The sequence below is a fragment of the Macaca nemestrina genome, chromosome 3 (assembly GCF_043159975.1).
Source record: "Macaca nemestrina isolate mMacNem1 chromosome 3, mMacNem.hap1, whole genome shotgun sequence".
Lineage (NCBI taxonomy): Eukaryota > Metazoa > Chordata > Mammalia > Primates > Cercopithecidae > Macaca > Macaca nemestrina.
Window position 1 is genome coordinate 146108045 of NC_092127.1, and position 23317 is coordinate 146131361.

General features: G+C 38.6%; 1 protein-coding gene across 2 annotated transcripts in view; it reads right to left on the reverse strand.

Annotated features, from left to right (window-relative positions):
* Positions 1-281: 281 nt before the first annotated feature.
* The window catches only part of LOC105496865 (heparanase), a 43787-nt gene continuing 20751 nt past the window's right edge, over positions 282-23317 (reverse strand). Inside the window, exons 4-12 of one of the 2 annotated variants that reach the window (XM_071093598.1) lie at positions 21572-21745; positions 19848-20016; positions 19162-19209; positions 18531-18624; positions 17978-18084; positions 15026-15140; positions 10837-10955; positions 9665-9811; positions 282-3307 (exon numbers count right to left, since the gene is read on the reverse strand). In XM_071093598.1, the coding sequence (XP_070949699.1) occupies positions 3148-3307; positions 9665-9811; positions 10837-10955; positions 15026-15140; positions 17978-18084; positions 18531-18624; positions 19162-19209; positions 19848-20016; positions 21572-21745 (1133 nt within the window). In that variant the 3' untranslated portion in view covers positions 282-3147. The remainder of the gene's footprint in view (positions 3308-9664; positions 9812-10836; positions 10956-15025; positions 15141-17977; positions 18085-18530; positions 18625-19161; positions 19210-19847; positions 20017-21571; positions 21746-23317) is intronic. The other variant, XM_071093599.1, reaches the window with a different exon arrangement.

The window sequence follows — 23317 nt, forward strand, 5'->3', positions numbered from 1 at the left end:
CAAAAATTAATACTGGCTCTTTGTTCTCCTCCATCTCATGCTCCCTGATCTCTCATTCCTTATTCCCAAATAACCCACCTGACCCCAAGTCCTTGTCTCAGACTGTGCATCGGAAAACCCTCATTTCTGATACCTAATAGTATAACAAGGGGTGAAACCCAACACACTAGTGGTTCTATATCCTGTTTCCAGGTATAAACAAAGCAGTGAAGGAAAACAAGGCTTCCAAATGTAGGAATCTGTAGGCTTTAGCTTTACTAAAAGAATAGTCATACAATATCAAAGTCATAAAAATTACTTTATTTCAAATGTGAAAATATAAAAACCACTTACATATAAACTTTAAGAGTATTGAAAGATCTAAAATTTAATTTTCAGCTTTAGCTCCTTACAAATGTACTTAAATTGAATGGAATTAACCTAAGTGTCCATCAACTGATGAATGGATAAAGAAAATGTGGTATATATATATACCATGGACTATTACTCAGCCATAAAGAAGAATAAAATAATGTATTTTGCAGCAAGTTGGATGGAACTGGGGGCTGTTATCCTAAGGAAAGTAACTCAGGAATGGAAAACCAAATACTGCATGTTCTCACTTATAAGTGGAAGCTCAGCTATAGGTACACAAGGACATACACAGTGATATAATGGACATTGGAGACTCAGAAGAGAGGAGGATGGAGGGGGGTAATGGATGAAAAATTACCTATTGAGTACAATGTACATCACTCAGATGACAGGTACACTAAAAGCCAAGTCTTCACCACTATACAATTCACCCCTGTAACCAAAAAGTGTGTACCCCTAAAGCTATTAAAATAAAAAATTTAAAAGATACTATATTCATAACAGGCATAAATATAAAGAATATTAATCCTTAAGAGGGGAAAATATTACATTTTGTCACTGCTAAAAAGTGTAGAACTGCAGTGTCCAGTTTGTAGACTGACCAACACCCTCTCCATTCCAAAGGATTACTCAGAGACAATTATAGGAACCTTATTGTTGTTGGCAGTGACTGGTGAAATGGCCACATTACCCATTTCTAAACAATAAGACATGAGGAGACATGAGGAGAGGTTTGCTGTGAGAAACTCTGAAAAAGAGTTATTCAAGTCTATGAAGGAGATTTAAAAAATGACTCATTTTCTTCTTCTGGTTGCTATGAGGTCTGAAGGGGCCCTTGGAACAGGTACAGCCATCATGCTACCAGAGTCTGAGAATGAAGCCAACACTAAAGATGGCAAAGCAGAGAGCTGGGAAGAACTAGATCCCTGGTGACATACTGAAGTGCTGGAGCCTGGCCTGTTTGAACATCTAGTTATGTGGGAATGTACATTTCCTTATTGTTTAAGCCATTGGCATCAGGAGTTTCTGTTACTTGCAGCCAAAAGCTTCCCAACTGAAACAAGGATTAAAGGTAGAGAAAAAGTAACTATTAACAGATGGTTATAAGGTATTGGGTGTTTTCTAAAATTTATCCTCTTGATGAATCAATTTCATTTATAGTAATTTTAAGTTTATAGAATGTCTTCCCCTCTGAATTGTCATTAATCATTTTTTATACTATCACATCTAACAATCTGTCCTCTCACATATTATTGCTGACAAAGACAAACCAAAAGAAGAAAATCAGCAAAATCTAGCTCTCTTTTAAGGTGCAAATAGATAGTTTCTCTTTTACAACCAGTTTCACGGTAATGGCAGTACACTTTTTCTGATGGGAGCCTGTAGAGATGGCACATGAAGGAAAGAATTCTAGAATCTTCTAATTCATTTTGAAAGATAAATATACAGCTAAGCACCTTCTTAAAACTCATAATGTATCCTTCACTTCCTTGCTTCCTGGCCATATTAGGAGCATTCACATACATTTTTAATAACTTTCGTTTTTTTGAGATGGAGTCTTGCTCTGTCACCCAGGCTGGAGTGCAGTGGCACAATCTCGGCTCACTGCAACCTCTGCCTCCTGGGTTCAAGCGATTCTACTGCCCCAGCCTCCCAAGTAGCTGGGACTACAGATGTGCACCACCACACCCGGCTAATTTTTGTATTTTTTAGTAGAGATGGGGTTTCACCATGTTGGCCAGGTGGTCTCAAATTCCTGACATCAGGTGATTCGTCTGCCTCCGCCTCCCAAAGTGCTAGGATTACAGGTGTGAGCCACTGTGCCCAGCCATTTTTAATAACTTTAAATAAAGACTGGGTGCGGTGGCTAATCGCTGTCCCCACAGGTATTAAAGTCTTTCACTGACTAGCAATACTGCATAGAGGTAACATCAAATGATCTCCTGCTGTACCATGTTGTACTCCCAAAGAAATCCCAGCACCTGGAAGGCCAAGGTGGGAGGATCAATTGAGTCCAGGAGTTCAGGACCAGCTTGGGTAACATAGCGAGACCCCATCTCTACAAAAAAATTTTTAAAAATAGCTAAGTGTGACGGCATGTGTCTGTGGTCCTAGCCACTTGCAAGGCTAAGCAGGCGGATGACTTGTGCCCAGGAGTTAAAAGGCTGCAGTGAACTAAGATTGCACCACTGCACTCCAGCCTGGGCAACAGAGTGAGGGCCTGTCTCAAAAATAAAACACTGCTGGGTGTGGTGGCTCACGCCTGCAATCCCAGCACTTTGAGAGGCTGAGGTGGGTGGATCACTTGAGAACAGGAGTTGGAGACCAGCTTGGCCAATATGGCATAACTCCATCTCTACAAAAAATACAGAAAGTAACTGGGTGTGATGGCACATTCCTATTATCCTGGCTACTCAGGAGGCTGAAGCAGGAGAATTGCTTGAAGTTGCAGTGAGCCAAGATTGCACCACAGCACTCTAGCCTGGGTGACAGAGAGAGACTCTGTCTCAAAATAAATAAATAAATAAAAAATAAAACAAAACTTTACATAAAAGTAAAACATGCAAAATGCTAAGCAGTATTTGGAACAAGGTATTATTAGCTATTATTATTAGCAGTGTTCTACCTAGAGAGATCAAAATACTGTGCTAAATCTAGCACTGAGAGTGTCCCAGTGTCTCTCAAGCACCCACTAGTTGCTTTGTAAGGTATCTGCTTCCTTTCCTATAACTTGAGTTGCTTTACTCTTAGTACACTTGAAAAATTCAGTGTCAGGACTAGTATATTTTATTTTCAGACGCAAGCAGCAACTTTGGCATTTCTTATCACAAAAAAACTATATGAGAAAGCTGGCAAGCCCAGTGAACTTCCTGGCCGGAGAGGTTTTTCCATTAAAGGTGGTAAGGTTTGATCATCCACCATCTTTAGAGTTTGACCATTGAGTTGGACAGCTCTGCAAAGGGGAAAGATACACCGAGTTAACAAAGTGGCGCAAGCCCCACCTATCCCCTACAAAAGTCGTGAAATCTTTATTAGACCAAATAAACTTTTGTGTGTGTGTGTGGCAGCCTATATTATATAACTTGTATTTCAACACTGTATCAGTTAGGCATTTGACTAGATAATCTTTTGAGTAGTTATGATAGAGACCATATGGACCCCAAAGCCAGAAATACTTACTGTCTGGCCCATTACAGAAAATGGAACACACACAATCTATACTAGGCAATATGATGGCGGTATTAAAAGGATAAACATGACACACCTTCTGGAATGGTGGCTATTTTATTTAATGGCCAATAATTGAAACTATTTCCATATAAAGCAAATAGATATGTAGAATAGAATGCAGTTTCTATGAATTTAGCATAAATGGTAGCCAATGAAATTTCTCACTTGTAACTACGCCCATAAACTGTCTAACTCCCCTCTCCCCGCCAGAGGTAATGCATTCATTTTCTTACTATTATTAAGAAATTTTGGTAGAATGCTGTGGTGAACCAAAAACAATTTGGCTAAACTACAGAACATTTTATATTTCCTATGTATTTCACTATTGGAATTCAAATTAAAAACTGTTGAATGTTTTTAAAAATTAAGGAAAAATGTTATTTCTTATACACACTTATTATTATTTAAATCAAATTAATGCATATTCACAGAAGCAAAAAAATATGGACAAGAGCTTATGAAGAAAAGTTTTAGTCAGCTGTAGATCTATTGATATTTTCATAATTCTAAATAAGATGCTTATATCCCTTTTCCTCAAATATGTTTTATATTGTGAACCAAGTTAGCCCTCTTTAAATATTGAAAACTTGTAAGATTAGGCTGAGCATGGTGGCTTACACCTGTAATCCCAGCACTCTGGGAGGCTGAGGCAGGCAGATCGCTTGAGGCCAGGAATTCAAGATCAGCCTGGCCAACATGGCAAAACTCCATCTCTACCCAAAACTACAAAAATTAGCTGGGCATGGTGGTGGGTGGTGTGCACCTGTAGTCCCAGCTACTCAGGAGGCTGAGACATGAGAATTGTTTGAACCCGGGAGGCGGAGGTTGCAGTGAGCTGAGATTGCACCACTGCGCTCCAGCCTGGGCGGTGGAGTGAGATTCTGCCTCAGAAAAAAAAAAAAAAAAGAACCAAAAAAACAACGGAGAATGTATAAGATTAGTTACTGTCAGAGTTATATTTATATCATTTATGTAATACATGTAATGTAATGTATGTAGAACACTGACAACAGTGTCCTTTATATAGTAAACACTATAAAAGTATTATCTATCATCATTATTATTACTCAGATAAATATACAAAAAGTAACCTAAGTCACCATAACCATTTTAAACATTTTGATGTATATCCATTCTTTCATCTATTTTTTAATGTACATGTATACAGTCATATGCCACATAAGGATGTTTTGGTCCACTACGGACCGCATATATGAGCGTGCTCCCATCAAATTATAAAATTATAATTCCTATTGCCTAGCAATATCATAGCCATTGTAATATTGTAGCACAACACATTAGTTTTCTATGTTTAGATATGTTTAGATACACAACTACTTAACCCAATGGTAACTTGTATATTCACTACAGTAGCATGCTTTACAGGTTTGTAGCCTAGGAGCCACAGGCTAGTCATATAGCCTGGATGCATAGTAGGCTAGACCGTCTAGGTTTGTGTAAGTTCACTCTATGATGTTCACACAAGGATGAAATCACCTATCGACACATTTCTCAGAAGGTATCCCCATCATTAAGCAACACATCACTGTACACACCTTTTTTTTTTTTTAACTTAAGTATGGGTATACTGTATTTTCTTAAAACTTGATTCTTCCCCCTGCCCCAGCACATCCTTTTTCTCACACTATTAAACATTCATCCACTACCTAATTTTAATGTCTGCACAGGATTCCATGGTGTGAGTATATGATTTACTTAATTCTCTAATGTTAGATATTTTTCCATGTAGCATTATTATATATATTTTTTCACCTAAAAAAATCTCTCACACCCTGTCCTCATTAAGCATCAGTGAGCAGAAAAACTGGTTTCCATTTTGACCTAATGAGATGCTCAGTCCTGGGTTCTGTAACTTAAGACATATCAGTAGCATGTGCATGATTGTGGCAGAGGCTAACATGCCTGCATTGCAGTTGTACTCAGTCTACATGAGTTGGTTTTGTTTAAAAGCCTGTATCACCTCAATTTTTAGATGGGGAGAAGGAGGAAATGCCATGACCATCATCAGGAAACCACAAACAAAAACAGGTCTTGAAAATATCTCCAACTGACAGTGTTAAGAGCCTGTTCTGCATGAAATTAAGAACTTTGCAAGAGTACACACAAAAGTTTTAGATACGCTCTTGGAGAGGATATTTTGCTACAAAGTTTAAAGGTAAATCTGGTCATTGCGAATTAATCCTGCTGTGGATAAGACGAGGTAGATGGGCAAGATATTATACCATTAGGCTATATTGTTTAATCAGCTGTACATTTATCTAAAAGATGTTACACATCTATCAAGGGTAAGCTTAATGTATGCTGATTATTTTCACATCAGGCTGGGCAATGAGGATGGGGTTTAATTTGGGTATAGTGTCTTATTTTATATTCTGAAGTCAATAACATGATGACAAAGAAATAGAAGATGTTTGTCAAATTTCAGATGAAATGAAGCTAGAAGTGATTAGCAAGCAACAGATTCAGCAGAAGTGGGGATGCTGGGCAAAATTTATGAGATAAATATAAAATACTGCCTTTATGTTAAAAGTATGTTCATTCAGTCCAGATAAGGTGGGTCATGCCTGTAATCCCAGCACTTTGGGAGGCTAAGGCAGCAGGATTGCATGAGTCCAGGAGTTCAAGACTAGCTTGGGCAATATAGTGAGACCTCGTCTCTATTTTTTTAAAAAAAAAGTTCATTTAAATATTTATTAAATACTTACTATGCAGAACTCTAATAATTTTTAGGGCTGGGTGCAGTTATTCATGCCTGTAATCCCAGCACTTTGGGAGGCCGAGAAAGATCACTTAAGCTTAGGAGTTTGAGACCAGCCTGGGCAACATAATGAGACCTTGTCTCTACAAAAAATTAAAAAATTAGCCAGGTATGGTAGCATAAGCCTGTGGTCTCAGATACTCGGAAGGCTGAGGAGGAAGGACCACTTGAGCCCAGGCAGTGGTGGCTGCAGTGAGCTGTGATGGCACCACTACACTCCAGCCTGGGAGACAGAATGATACCCCTGCCTCAAAAATAATAATAATGATAGTAATGATTTTTAAAGGTGACTGCTGTTTAACTCTCTGAGGTTGTTAATACGAGCATGCATACAGACTGTGCACTCATAAACTTATCTAGGATACTTTTTTGCAAAATTTTAAAGACAAGAAGAGTATAAGTAATATATACTCATCAAAGAGAATTTAGGGGAATAAAACATTGTCTATAATTTCACCAGTTTTCCAATTATAAAACATGAAATGTGTGATCAGAATGTAATAGGGGCAGGGCACGGTGGCTCACGGAGGTAATCCCCGCACTTTGGGAGGCCGAGGTGGGTGGATCACTTGAGTTCAGGAGTTCGAGACCAGCCTGGCCAACATAGTGAAACCCCATCTCTTTGAAAAATACAAAAATTAGCCAGGTGTGGTGGTGGGTGCCTGTAATCCCAGCTACTCGGCAGGCTGAGGCAGGAGAATCTCTTGAACTAGGAGGCAGACGTTGCAGTGAGCCATGATCTCTCCACTGCACTCCAGCCTGGGCAACAGAGCGAGACTCCACCTCAAAAAAAAAAAAAAAAAAAGTAATAGGGTCTACTAAATACAGCAAAAAGAAGAGTCATTGGAGAAATTGGTCATAGTTAGCCTAAAGTGAAGACAATCCAATTTTCCTTCAAACACTTGGGAATTATTCCAGAGAAAATGAGGTATTCAGCATTGCTCCAAATTAGGGGTGGCAAACTCAAGTGACACAAAGGCCAAGAAAGTGATAGGTGCAAGAACAGTAGGACAGATGTAAGATAATAGGGTCAGGAAGAGACTGCAGAGAGCTGCAAAGCTGAATGACCTGTCTAAAGTATACAATCCCCATTCAACTCCAGCTAGTCAGGAAAGCAAGCCCAGAGTTGCCATAGTATCCATTTTTAAAGAAAAGCTGGAGATTCAGATATTTTAATAGCTGTCAATTTTTCGATGCTGACAATTAACTAAAAACAAAACACAAAGTGCATGCCAACCTCCCCTACCAGAAAAAGGGGAGGGGGGAATCCTCCAAACTAACTTGTCCACAAGAATGAGGTATAGTTTCCAACCTCTCCTCTAGAGAACAGAACTAAGAGCAGCAAGTGAAGGCACCGAGAGGCTCACTTTATCCTTGCCAGACAGAATAGTCACCCTGAAGGGCTTTCCATGGGTAGTTGGACTAAAATGATCTCTTATGATGCTTCCAACTCTACAACTGTTTTTCAATTACTTCAGAAAATTATTTTTTATCAGCAGCAAACACAAATATGCTAAAAAAAAAAACAAAAAAAAAACAAAAAAACCAAAAAAAAAACCATTTCAAAAAGGGTCAGAACCTAAATTGAAAAAAGTATCTGTTACCCAAAAATGCATTATTTACAACAAGGGGAAGAAAATATTTAAACAGTAGGAAAATGGTTAACTAAATCATGGTAGTATTTTATAAAACATACGGCCCATTAAAAATGTCTACGAAGGGGCCAGGAAATGGTGGCTCATGCCTGTAATCCCAGCACTTTGGGAGGCCAAGGCAGGTGGATCACCTGAGGTCAGGAGTTCAAGACCAGCCTGGCCCATATGGTGAAACCTCATCTCTACTAAAAATACAAAAATTAGCCAGGCGTGGTGATGCGCGCCTGTAATCCCAAGTACTAAGGATCCTGGCTGAGGTGAGAGAATCGCTTGAACCTGGGAGGCAGAGGTTGCAGTGAGCCTAGATCACACCATTGCATTCTAGCCTGGGCGACAGTGAGACTCTGTCTCAAAAAAAAAGAAAAAAAGGAAAAAGTATCTACAGAGGCTATGTTGGAAAGGCTCTTGGGAAGACTTCCGGATCTCTCCCCCAACCCTGCCTTTTTCCTATTATGTGTTATATGATTATAGTTATAGTAAAATAAAGCATAGAAGGGAAAAAAATAAAAGAGCAGTACCCAGTGTTAATAATGTTTGTCTGTGGGGGATAGGACTTTGAAGAAAGCAAGCTTATTGTACTGCCTCAAGTTCTGAGGCTAATAGTCCTGGAAAACATCACTTATGTGGCATTTGCAAAGATGGGAGGAGATGGTGAGAATTTTGTAAACTCTTCATATTTATTTATTTATTTTTGAGACAGGGTCTCACTCTGTCACCCAGCCTGGGTGACAGAGGCACCATCACAGCTCACTGCAGCCATGACCCCCTGGGCTCAAGCAATCCTCCCACCTCAGCTTCCCAAGTAGCTGGGACTACAGGCACGCGCCACCATGCCTGGCTAATTCTGGTATTTTTTTGTAGAGAGAGTTTCACCATATTGCCCAGGCTGGTCTCGAACTCCTGGGCTGAAGCGATCTGCCCGCCTCAGCTTCCCAAAGTGTTGGGATTACAGGCGTGAGCCACTGCTCCAAGCCTGTAAACTCTTTTTATGTTCCAATATGAGAGTAGTCATGAGAAAGGAACTCCTTCCAACATACATTGAACGGAAACCTCAAAATATTTATATGTCTAAATCTTCAAGACTCATTGTCATTTTTGGCACTCCATTGAATACAGGCTTTTATAAGATGTAGTCAATAATTGGTTTTTGAAACCAAAATATATGAGAATCTACTTAAGAAGTACATTGTAGCTATTCTTTTTCTTACTCTAACCAATAAAAATTAATGCTATAAAAGAATCACACTGATCTCACATGGTATGACGTTTTATACCAACCCACATACCTTTAACAGCAATTATATACAGGTATATTTTGCTTTAGTGAATGTGTTGCCAAGAATTATGTCTTTTTAGAGTAAATAATTTAAATGCGTTGAGTGGATCTTGATATGTCAAGTTATTTTGAAATGCAAACTTATTCTCTAAGATAACTGCTAGTTTGTGTTCACATCCTTTTGCTTTAGACTCTTAGGGTGAGTTATACTCATATTAGTAAGTATTCATACATAAATTTCCTGAATATGAAGAATTATTAGAACTTGAAATAGCTGACTTTGTCTTTTGCTCCCTGTCCAAACTCTCTGTTCTGATAAACACCAATAAATTTATTGAAAGTTTGGAATGAACAAGGAAAATTACTTACTTGGAAAGTAATCCATGAGGTCCCAAAGGTCTTAGAAGGTATTTATCCACTTGCTTGTCAAAAAAAGGATAGGGTAACCGCAAGTACTTGGTGACATTATAGAGGTTTATGGCATACAGAGTTAAATCTCCTTCTTTATACATTGGACTAAAAGCAAAGAGGTTAACTCAGTAAAAATATTTATTAATTTAAGCAATTAAAACTCAATTACAAATGGAATCCTAAGTATTAGTATCCATAATGACAATCCATAATGCATCCTAAGTATTAGGATCCATAATGACAGTGGGCACTCTTAGTATCCTTCTTTTATGATCATATTAGACCACTAGTGTGGTCCTATTTTGAAAACATGATTAAAAACATTGCCCTTCATGCTACCAATGTCTGGGCTAGAGCACGCTGAGATCCTCACAGCTCTGCCAGCTAGGTTGCTAGGAAGCCAGCCAGACTATCCATTTACAGACATAGGAAGGTAAAAGGCAAATTTTATGTGTTCATGTGAATTCACATTATAAACAATAAAACAGGGGCTTTTCCTAACCTTATAAAAAGACTGAAACAAATAAGAACATTAAATCTACTGACGTTTCTTATGAATTTATCCATTCAAACCATTCCCCTTGCTACTTCCCACTGGGGTCCTCACTATCCACAGAGTTCCCAGTCACCAATAATTGGAAATGGTAGATGGTCTTTTTTGGTTAGAATTAGTATTTCAGTATCGTCTTATCAGGAATGATAGATTGAAACCTATCTAGAGAATATTCCTGAGATTTAGGAACATTTTTTGCTACCTAAAGCAAGAGTATGAGGCTACAAAAATCTCTATGTCTTCTCAACTCCAGAAACTGCGGTCACAACTTTTGAAAATAATATTGTTGTTATTATTGTTCTCCTCTTCAAGAATCACTTGAACCTGGGAGGCAGAAGTTGCAGTGAGCTGACATTGCACTACTGCACTCCAGCCTGGGTGACAAAAAACAACAACAATAAAAGTATCATTTTTCTTTTAAAAATAAAATAAAATAAAATCGTTGTATAAAACTTTACTAAACTGCAACCGCCTACACTTATGCAATGTATAGATACATGCAACAGGGTGTTTGAGTAAAGTTACGTGCTTACCCACTAAAACTTGATGATTGGTAAAGGGTGTGTCTCATACTTACTTGTCAGTGTTTGTGCAATGAAGGTATACTCGAAGGTTCCTTCTCTTTGGGCCTTTCACACTTGCCATTAACACTTTGGTGCCCACCAATTTCTTGAACAGAAGAGATAGCCAATAATCCTTGTTGTGGTGGTTGGAGACAAAAATAGATCTTTACTTACTTCCTTATTTAAGAAAACCAGTGGCAAGCAAATAGTTATCCTACAAATAGTATCACTGTTATCCTGGGAGCATTTAAATAGGATTCATCTTTTTTTTCCTCACATGTGACCACCATGAATCTGACAGCAGTATCTTGCTTGCTGCTGTTTAGCACTGGAGGACACAATTCAAAAGGCCATATCCTCTAGGGCATATCTGTCAAGAATGATCAGAGTTTAGGTATCCTTGGTTATCGTTCATCTGAGAATTCAAAGCAAAGCTCAAAGCCAAACTTTTAGACACACACACACACACACACACACACACACACACGTACACACTCACAAAGACAAATTTTTAAAGTAAAACTTTTGTCTAAGAGACAAATAATTTCATTTAGGCCAGACACAGTGGCCAAAGTGTAATCCCAGAATTTTGGGAGGCTGAAGTGGGTAGATTGCTTGAACCCAGGAGTTCAAGATCAGTCTGGGAAACATGATGAAACCCCTTCTCTACAAAAAATACAAAAAATTAGCCAGGTATGGTGGTGTGCACCTGTAGTTCCAGGTACTCAGGAGGCTGAGGTGGGAAGATCACCTGAGCCCAGGGGGTCGAGGCTGCAGTTAGCCATAATTGCGCCACTGCACTCCAGCCTGGGAAACTAAATGAGACACTGTCTCAAAATAAAAGAAAAAAAAATTCATTTAAAACCTTATTCCCCCACCCCAATGAAGTAATGGATTAGGCAATGGTCATCACTAGCTACCAAGATCAAAACCAGACACAACCAGACATTATGTGCTTCCAGAAGCACATAATAAAGCATTCTTGCAACATACAAACAAACAAAAAAACAACCTGAATAAACTCAAGCTTCTAGGTATAACTACTAGTTTACAGGAAACATAGGGGACAGAGGAACATGCTAAATGATATCACACGAATAAATTTAGCAAACTTCAGAATGTAGGAAATACTATAGAACAAATTACCTGTTTTTTCACATTAATAAATTACAAGAGATGAAAGAAAGGGAGGAAGAACTTAAAGATGAACAAACTTAAGAGACAAATCAACCAAATGCAATATATGAACCTTGTTTGGATTTGAATAAACTATCAACAATATTTTAGATAATAAGGAAAATATAAGACACTGACAAAATATTTGGTGATACTAAGGAATTATTGTTAATATTTAAAGTATGATAAAATAGTGTGTTTTTATAAAAATGATACATACTAAAAAAAAAATATATATATATATATATTTTTTTGAGACAAGGTCTCACCCCGTCACCCAGGCTGGAGTGCAGTGGTGTGAACGTAGCTCACTGCAGCCTCAACCTCCTGGGCTCAAGCGATCCTCCTGCCTCAGCCTCTCATGTAGCTGGGACCACAGGCATGTGCCACCATGCCCAGATAACTTTTTGATTTTTCATAGAGACGAGGGGGTCTCACTTTGTTGCCAAAGCTGGTCTTGAATTCCTGGGCTCAAGTGATCCTCCTGCCTCAGCTTCCCAAAATGTTGGGATTACAGGTGTGAACCACCACACCTAGCACATACTGAAATATATATAGATAAAGTAATATATCTGAAATTTGCTTCAAAGTAATCTAATAGGTAGGAGGTGAAAAGTGGGAAGGATTATGGATCAAACAAGATCAAAGTATGCAGGAGGAAAATATAATTTTCCTTCTACTGTTAGTTCTTAGTTGGGATGGATCTCTGTAACAAGACAGAAAACAGGAGAAAAACAAACATAAGTGTATTAACATGTGTATTTTATATATACATGTATATATAAATGGAGAAATATATGTATATATATTTTATATATATAAGTGTATATGTGCATATATATATATACAGAAAATATATTTTCTGTATGTATATATATACAGAACAAGTAATTTTCAAAAAGGTGGCTTAGAACTCCAGCTTATATAGCATCTTTAAGAAAGAACAATACATTTTTGGACAAGAGACATGACAAAGGAAAAGGATTTTGAGTCTCTAGGGGTGGCAAGTTGTGGGAAGGAAAATAAATGAGTATGTAATATAGTTTCTTCTAGTGCCATCTTTAGACTGATAAGGGTCTGAAGTTATCTTCAGTGATTAACTCTTGTTTTTCCTGGTAGAAAGGGAAGGAGGGGGACTTTTAAATTTTATGTCCTGCTTTTAAGCAAATGGAAGAGGACACAGAACTTTTCTTCTATGTGTTTCTTCCCAGTTGCCTTCAGCTCAAAATAATCCTTATGCCAAAGTGGCATATTTTGGGGTGGCATATTCTAGTCTCCTAAAATGGGTTCATATACTTTCCTCTGTATTTTGTATATGATTAAAATTTTCTATAGTAAAAGTTTTTCTTAAAAAACCACGGATCGGTGGCAGGCACAATGGTTCATGCCTGTAATCCCAACACTGGGAGGCTGAGGTGGGAGGATCACTTGAGCCCAGGAGTTCAAGACCAGCCTGCATAATACAGTGAGACCTTGTCTCAATTTTAAAAATAATAAATAAATAAATACATAAATCATCATTCAACATGTACCCCAACTTTCCTTCTTGAAAGTAAAGGGAAAGTAGATTTAACAAGACAAATGGCTTTCGTTTCTCTGCTTAAATTCCACTTTTTCACTGGAGACAAGAGTGGAATCAATGTTTTCAAAGGAGACATACGCATGGGTCAATGACTGGTAGGGTAGAAAGTGTGCGGGCCTCAGAGGCAAGATTTGAATGGGAGTTTTAAGAGTAACGTAGGACTACAGTGTGGCTTCCTGTAAATCAGGTAACCTCTTCTTAATTTAAACTTCCTTATCTAAAAAATGGATCCAAGATACCTGCCTTGCCACCTCACAGGACTGTCATGCAAATAAAATAAATTCACAGACATGTAGAGTGAGTTTAAGCCTAATCCCCTTGGATGTACAAGTGTCAAGGGTACCATTTACTCTTGTACCTTTTTCTATCTGATTGAGAACCTTGAAGGAGAAGCATATTTAGTGCATATACAAAGAGTTTGTAAGGCAAAGGTTTATGTCTGGGCCCTGGGAAAATTTGGATGAGATAAAAAGGTGAGGAGTAGATTTTGAATGTTTGTCTAGTGAAATTACTATGCTTAGTTTAACTCTATAGATGACAGAATATACTTGGGGAAAGATAAATTCCATTTTTGCAAGGTCACTTTTCGAAGAATTTTCTTAAAAAGGATGAGTAATATGTTCCACAAGCTTGGGCCACTATAGATAAAAAGCAATTTTGTTGGGAAGTCTATCCACAAACCACAAAAGCCTAGCTTATATTTTCACATAGGCTTTCTGCAAAATTTCTTAGCTTTCCTACAACATTCAAATAATTATTTTAGGAATTATTCTTAGAAAATAGATATCTGCAAATGACATTTTAGACTATAAAAATCAAGGTCATGCTTCTCAGGGCTACATCTGTATTATCCCTGACATATATTTAGACATACAGATCTTCCACAAGGCTTTTTGGGAAGAAACATTTCCTGATTTAGCACCAGATGAGGTTGGAGGAAGGATTAGACATGAGACTTTATTCATAAATATCTTGAAGAATATTAACAAAATAGTAAATTCTTAGCATGAGATTTTTAAGCAAATACATGGTACTGGCTCATTTTAAGGTTAAATAAATCACAATTTCATAACAAAAAATGTTTTGAAGCTTTGCATTACTGTAGGCAATTATAACTTTGATTTACTTTGTAAAATATTTAAAAATCCAACTTGTTTTATCTTATATAATGAGTCATAAAATTTCAAATTATCCCCTTTTAAACAAAATCCACACTATACCGCAAATGGCTTACATTTAAAAAGTTATTCCTAGCTCTTGATTTCTTCTCTTCAAACACACACAAAAAATATTAGATTGGTTGATATCTAAGGCTCCTTCTAATTCATCATCTCATGATTTGGCTAGTTACTGAGAGGATTGACTATTCATAGGAGGTTAACACCAGGGGTCCTGAGTTGACTTTAATCTGCTCTACTAGAATTAGGAAAATAATGGTCACTTACAGGTAAAGGATCGAAGTTTTCATCCACTAAATGGTAGTTTCCGGCTCCAAAGAATACTTGCCTCATCACCACTTCTATTCCCATTCGGGCTGACAGGCCCAATTTATCCAGCCACCTGGGACAGAGCGAGACCAAGCTTTCTTCAGGTTTGGAAACAAAATTGCTCAATTCTAATTGCACACCATCTTGATTTTATTTATTTATTTATTTATTTATTTATTTATTTATTTAGAGACAGGGTCTCACTCTGTTGCCCAGGCTGGAGTGCAGTGGCGTGATCATAGCTCTCTGCAACCTCAAACTCCTGGGCTCCAGTGATCCTCCTGTCTCAGCCTCCCAAGTAGCTGAGACTGAAACCGCCTTTGCAGAAATTATAACTGAGGAAATTCTGACAGTGAAAGAGATCAGACCTAATTGACTCCATCTTGCTTCTGACCTTTCAGCTGTCCTTGTTCATTCCTGGGTGTAGGCTGAACTAACTTTGGGAAGAAATTCAGTTCATGGTTTGACTCTGAAACAAAATTGATAATAGCCCTTTTCTGAAAAGACCCCCTTCTTGCCTGGGGACCAGTCTACCTTTGCAGGACTAACAAATTAGCTACAACATTAGAGATTACGGTGGCTCCAAGAGTGTGAACCTTCCCAAATTGTTCCTGGGGATAACATCACTGTTGTAAAAACCTAAGATCAGCACTTGAAATATCTCGCAGACCCTGAACTGGATGGATCAGTTGAGACCACCCAGACTGGTAATCTGGCCCAACCAGTTCTGCCATCCCATCCAGGAACAGAAGACAGCAAGAAAAACTCACTTCCACTCCCTATGAGTCTATCGTCAACCTGACCAATCAGCACTCTCCACTTCCTAAGCCCCTACCCGCCAAATTATCCTTAAAAACTCTGATCCTCAAATGTTTGGGGAGACTGATTTGAGTAATAGTAAAACTCTGGTCTCCTGCACAGCTGGCTCTGCATAAATTACTCTTTCTCCATGGCAATTCCTGTCTTGATAATCGGCTCTATTTAGACAGCAGGCAAGGTGAATCCGTTGGGCGGTTACAGGACCACAGGTGTGTGCCATCATGTCTGGTTCTGATTTATTCATCTTTGAGGGAGGAATTATCAGGAAGCCAGAAAAGTGTCATCAATTATAAATAAGTCATTTAAATGAAATGGCAACTGCATGCAGCAGCAGCAGCAGCAGCAGAATCCCTCCCTTTACATCTTTCCATACGATAACAAATCCGAGAAGACTGTTACCATGCTAGAGGTATCCCTTTCAGGGTGAGACAACTTCCACAAAGCAAAGTAGACAAATTCCCACCCCTATAGACAACTCCTGGTCCTATGAGGTCCCTGCACAAACAATGTGTGAGGGCTGAAGAAAAAGTTGCCGTCAGCAAGGGTAAAATGTAAAATAAGCAGAATTGCACCTAAGCTATTATGGGCACCTCTTTCCACTGCTCCTTCTCTATCCCCCTCTCCCCGACACCCCAGATCTTTAGTTAATGGCAAAACAAACATCTCCATTCTTTATTCCTCATGCTTCCATGGGCATAAAGGATTTGCGGTTTATTCTAGGCTTATAAGAATGAGGATGAGAGAAAAAAGAATGAAGATGGAAGAGAAAACAGAAACAAATCTCGCTTTCTTTCTTTTTTTTTTTTTTTTTTTTTTGGGACAGAGTCTCGCTCTGTCTCCCAGGCTGGAGTGCAGTGGCACAATCTCGGCTCACCGGGTTCACACCATTCTCCTGCCTTAGCCTTCTGAGTAGCTGGGACTACAGGTGCACGCCGCCACGCCTGGCTAATTTTTTGTATTTTTAGTAGAGACGGGGTTTCACCATGTTAGCCAGGATGGTCTCGAACTCCTGACCTTGTGATCCGCCCGCCTCGACCTCCCAAAGTGCTGGGATTACAGACATGAGCCACCTCGCCCAGCCGAGAAACAAATCTCAATGTGAGGATATAGCACTATAGATTAAAAGCACTAACAGAGTTACTAAATGTAACCAAACCAGTATTTTAAAGCAATCAAGTTTGTCGTGTTGGATAATGAGATGATTTAATAAATCTTTAAATTCAATGATACCTCCTCTGGTGGGACCTCATATTTTAGGCTTAAACTTCTTGGGAATCTATGAATTATAGCTACATACACTAAGTATCCTCCTGAGAGACAAAGCTGTAATATGCTCTAACTTGCATTTTTTTTTTAAGAGACAGGGTGTGGCCAGGCGTGGTGGCTCATGTCTGTAATCTCAGCACTTTGGAAGGCTGAGGTGGGCAGATCACTTGAGCTCAGGGGTTTCAGATCAGCCTGGGCAACATGGCAAAATCCCGTTTCTACTAAAAATATAAAAATTAGCCCAGCGAGGTGATAATTCTGTAGTCCCAGCTACTCAGGATGCTGAGGCAGGAGAATCGCTTGAACCCGAGAGGCAGAGGTTGCAGTGAGGTGAGATCGTGACACTGCCCTCCAACCTGGGTGACAGAGGGAAAAAAAAAAAGACACGGTCTCACTCTGTTGCCCAGGCTAGAATGCAGTGGCACCATCATAACTCACTGCAGCCTCAAACTCCTGGGCTCAAGCAGTCCTCCCACCTTGGCCTCCCAAAGTGTTGGGATTACAGGAAAATACCATATCCGGCTATATGCATTATTTTACAATGTACTTCTTTAGAGGAAGGACTACTTGACATATTTATGGGCCATAATTAAAGGACAAAATTTCTAAAACAATTTATCCTTATAGTGATTAATTTAGGACCCTTGTCAAAGATGTCCATCAAGCTTTAGTAAATCATTTTCTTGCAAAATCTGGCATGAATTTTGGGGCTCAGTCACTGAAACTGTCTTTGATCTGCTTTTTGGCTGGGGAGCTATTTCAGTGGAATAGAAGGATGGAGAAGAGCTGCACTCTGACCCCTAAGGCCAGCGCTGCTTCACTCACATAAAGCCAGCTGCAAAGGTGTCGGATAGCAAGGGCGCTCCGCCTCCATATGCAGAGCTTGTTTCTCCTAACCAGACCTTCTTGCCAGGCCTGGTGCTCTCAACCACCTATAGAACAGAAAAGTATTCATGGTAATTGCAAAAAAGCTGACCTGTGGCTTCAACTGTGGTGTTGTAGATTAACAACATTCAAAACTTTGTATTCCTAGACCTACCCATCCTATATGGTTATAAAATATGTCCACAGTCATTTAATGGGAAATTTTCTTTTATTGAAATAGTAGGCTGTGGAAGGAATATGAAGTGAACCAACCCATTCTTATCATCTATGAGAGTTAATTCTACTAAAGGCTATTGGAAATATTTCAAGTTTCTAATCACACACATGGGGTAAGACCCAATGCTAAGGGGGAAACTAACAGTGGATAAGTCGTAATACTTGTTCTCTAAAATTAGAAAAACATGTAAATATACATACCTATAGAATTTAGAACTAGCTAGCCTATAAAATAAGGATTCTGGTTTTACATTAAAAATGTTAAAAAGACTATTACCTGGAAAACTTTTTGCACAGATGAAATAAAAATGTCCAATACATCAGGATTTAGAAAATCTTCTTCAGTAGCAGTTCGTCCATTCAAATAGTAGCTAAATTATACAGAAAATATTCAGAAAAAAATAACAAACTTTATTTTCTGCTTTTAAGCTAATTGCTGACCTTATTCTTCTTCTTACCTCTCCCACTCACCTGTTACTAAAAAAGGTAGAAGTTCTACTAGGGAAAGACCAAGATGGAAGGGGGTTATGAGGAGGAATCCATTCTGTGCAAGTAAACTAGAAATCAGTTACTCTGTCTTGAAAAAACACAGTGGCAAGTACATGTACTCCTGGATTACTGGTTCTTTGGCAAGCAATTGGTGTTAGCTACTTATATGTTCCATGGGTTAATTGGCACTGTTCTTCTGTATAAAGTGATCTTTATAGAAATTACTATATTATTTAAAATAGCTTTAAATTTTCATTTTATTAATATTAAAATTGGAGCACAGTGCTACTTGAGACACTATTTGTTTCCTATTTGAACTGCAGTCAATTGGCAGTTAAATGGAACTAACTTTTTGAATACTAGATAATAAATAAAGCTAGCCTTACTTTCCTAGTATTAAGAATAGGAGACATACTTACTGATGCCATGTAACTGAATCAATCACTTCTCCACCAGCCTTCAGGAAGCTAGAAAAAAAAATTTTAGTATCACTCAGTCATCATATGATAATACATATATATGCACAATATACTCATGAGAGTTTTATTCCCTAGAAATGGGCTGGTTACTGCTTTAGGATGAGGTAAACGCAAACTTCCTAATTTTGATAGCAAATTTTATCATAGGTGCTATTTGCTTCAGATCCCTTGATATTCTGAACCTGTCAAAATTTCCTCTTTTGGTAAATCATGTATGCAGGCAGCAAATTGTTTAATAACATGTGGACTATTGAGGATTGTCTATCAGATTTTTTTTTTTTTTTTTAAGAAAAGTGGTGGCTGGGTGTGGTGGCTCATGCCTGTAATCCTGGCACTCTGGGAGGCTGAGGTGGGAGGATAGCTTGAGCACAGGAATTCAAGAGACCAGCCTGGGCAACATAGGGAGACCCCATCTCTACAAAAAAATTTTTTCAAAGTAGCCAGGTGTGGTGGCGTGCACCTGTAATCCCAGCTATTTGTGGGACTGAGATGGGAGGATTGCTTGAGCCTGGGAGGTCATGAGCCATGATTGTACCACTGCACTCCAGTCTGGGTGACAGAGCAAGACTCTGTCTCAAAAGAAAAAAGAAGAAAAGTAAAGTGATTCTGCATCCTCTAGTTCCTACCTCTTCAGCATCTCAGCAGTCTTTCTTCGAGGCTGACCAACGTCAGGACCATAGAGTTTTGCATTTTTGAAGGTTGACTTTCTTAGAAGTTTATGCAATTGAATAAAATCTTCTCCTAACTGCGACCCATTGATGAAAATATCAGCCTTCTTAAGGAAACTGTTAGGTTCTGAAAGATAGCAATTCTCAAAATATATATCGAGAAATATATTAAAAAGCAAACATACAGCAGTATATAAAAGCAACAAAACATTTTCCAAATTACAAAAACTTGTAATTCAGTCAAGAAAAGTAAAACCAGGTCTGGCGTTACGGCTTATGCCCGTAATCCCAGCATTTTGGGAAGCTGAGATGGGAGGATCCCCTGAGGCCAGGAGTTTGAGACCAGTCTGGGTAACATAGTAAAAAAATCCTGTTCCATGGAAGGAAAAAAAATTAGCTGGATGTGGTGGTGCACCCTGTAGATCCAGCTTGGGAGGCTGAGGGAGAGGATCACTTGAGCCCAGAAGGTCGAGGCCATAGTGAGCCATGATCATGCAACTGTACTCCAGCCTGAGTGACAGAGCAAGGCTCTGTCTCAAAAAATAAAATAAATAAGTAAAGTAAAACTCATAGTTATAAATAAGATACTCCAGAAAAACAAAACAAAAATTTTAACTGTATAACGGAGATATGAGGGGCTATTAAACAATTTGAAGTTAATAATGAGGGTGATAAACCAATGGATATGGATATCTGGGAACTAGCCTGTATTCCATATCTAATAACTTCATTTACTTTGGATAAAAAAGGTTTGAGACAGGGCACAGTGGCTAATGCCTATAATCCCAGCACTTTAGGAGTCTGAGGCAGGAGGATTACTTGAGGCCAGGAGATTGAGACCAGCCTGGGCAACACAACTAGACAAAAGAAAAAAAAATTGGCTAGGCATAGTGTAGTCCTAGCTAATCAGGGACTGAGGTGTGAGAGACTGCATGAGCCCAGGAGTTGGAGATTACAGTGAGCTATGAACACACCACTGCACTCCAGTCTGGGTAACAGAGCCAGATCTTGTCTGGGAGAAAAAAAAAAAAAAAAAAAGTTTGAGCAGGAAGACATGTGCTTACCCTATTACTACATTTCATCTCCCATTTAATCCTCATTTCCATTGGCTGATATGTGGAAAAAGCACTCTATATTTTGAATACATGTGGCGAATCATGAAGACTTATAGTTAAAATTTACAAGTTCTTTACAAAAAAAGAGTGAAGACAATCAGGAGCTTGACCCACGTAGGATTCTATACGGGCAGGTTGTAGACCACTGGGTCCAGAAACGAAGGTTGCAATGGGGTTACTGAGATTAGCTGACACGTTTGAGAAACTGAGGAAAGAAGGGATGGATAAAACAAACTGCTGACTTCCCAGTTTTGCTGAGTCCAGTCTGCCAAGCAAAACAGGGTTAAGTGATTCTGAAAATCTCAAGGGAATTTAGGAGCTGGGAAGGTTGCTGACTCCAGCTGGTTCTCACCTCAAATGTAACATAAACTGGGATTGGCAATAATAGGTTCTGGAATAGATACAGTAGGAGTTTTCTGCCATATGCACTTCCAAAAGTTGCATTGTTGAGCACTTGCAAGAATGTGCCCAGGCAGAAGTCTATTTGCTAATATTAAAAAGAGTGTCATAAGAAATAATGCTAGTGGGGAATCTCCTTATTAATGAATTGTTCCCTAGGGTACTTACCATTGCCTAGTTCCCAAGACATGTTATACCTCTTGGAAGAGCAGTAGTCCAGGAGCAACTGAGCATTAGAACTGTTCCACTGCAAATCTGCTGTTCTTAATAATGCATTTAGGCCAAAGATCAAGTCCAGTCCTGAGCAATTTGCAAAAGTATACAGCATATCTACAGAGCTTCCTAAAAGAAAAATGTCACAATTTAATGGTTAGATTGGCACCACGATGAGGAAGGCCTCCAGATGTGCTTTTCGTTATGAATACCTATTTCTGTTGTTAAACTGAAGAAATGCTAATTCTAACAAATGATTATAATTATGTTTATGAGACAACAAAATTGGACAAATTAAAAAAATCAATCTCACTTCATTTGCTCCAGTTGTTGAATGAAGTCCCATGGAAGATACCAGAAGCTCTGGTCTGACACTTAGGTTTTGTTCAAGTGATATCAGGAGAATTGGGGAAGCCACAATTTATAGCTCAGTGCTCCACATGCATGGCCAGACTGTCATTAGTTAGCATAAACCCCACTCTTCGTAATCTAAATATCTCTAATCACAAGTTAAAAAATATTTTAATAATTTTCATTATATTTAAAACAATTTTTTAAATACCTGTATATGATTTATTAATTTAAAGTGAATCAAATTTCACATTAAAAAATTGGCCTAGAGTTATAGGACTGGTTTCCAAACTCTGTGCAAGGCAAGTTGGGGAGCACCAGTGAATGCATGGGCACAGCTGCAGGATTTAGCAACTAAAAGTGCAGGGCACCTAAACTTGAACTTCAGATAAGCAGTTCATAATTTTTAGTGTATGTCCTATGTAACCGTTAAGAAATACTTAACACAGGGGCCAGGTGCAGTGGCTCATGCCTGTCATCCTAGCACTTTGGGAGGGTGGATCACGTGAGCCCAGGAGTTCAAGACCAGCCTGGGCAACATGGCAAAACCACATCTCTACAAAAAGCACAAAAATTAGCAGGGCATGATGGTAAGCACCTGTAGTCCCAGGTAGCTACTTGGGAGGCTGAGGTGGGAGGATCACCTGAGCCCAGGGAGGTCAAGGCTGCAGTGAGCCATGATCATGCCATTGCACTCCAGCCAGGGCAACAGAATGAGACCTTGTCTCAAAATTTAAAAAAAAAAAAAAAGAAAGAAAGAAAGAAAAGAAAAATAATTAAAATGAAAAGAACTATTTATCTGAAATTCAACTCTAACCAGGCAATACTATTCACAGAGGCACTGTAGGCTCTTTTAAGTTTGCAAGGGAAAAACATCAACATCTGTTGGACAACACAAGTCCTATTACTATTAGGTTGTGTAGACCTTACAATTTAATAATCAAAACACAAGTATTTTTTGTGGCCTAGGCGTGCTGTAAAAAAATTTTCTGTGATATTAAGGTGCCATAAGTTTGGGAACTTCTGTACTCTGCTTTTTAAACCATTAGCTGTTCTATTATCACATTTCGAGAGTGGCAACAATATAATTTTAAGTGTTGTCTTTAAATTGATTATCATATGCATAATACGTCCTTCCAATTTTCATGTATATCTACAGTCGTTTGTTAAAGAGTAATTCATTCCTGAACTTTTGTAGTTAAAAAAAAAAAGACCTCTATCTATCTGGCAAACTTTACAACCTTTCTCCTTAAAAGTGGCTTTGTTTTTGTTTTGTTTTTAAGTCTTTGGCCTGAATATATTAACTATTTAGACTGGGCACGATGGCTCACGCCTGTAATCCCAGCACTT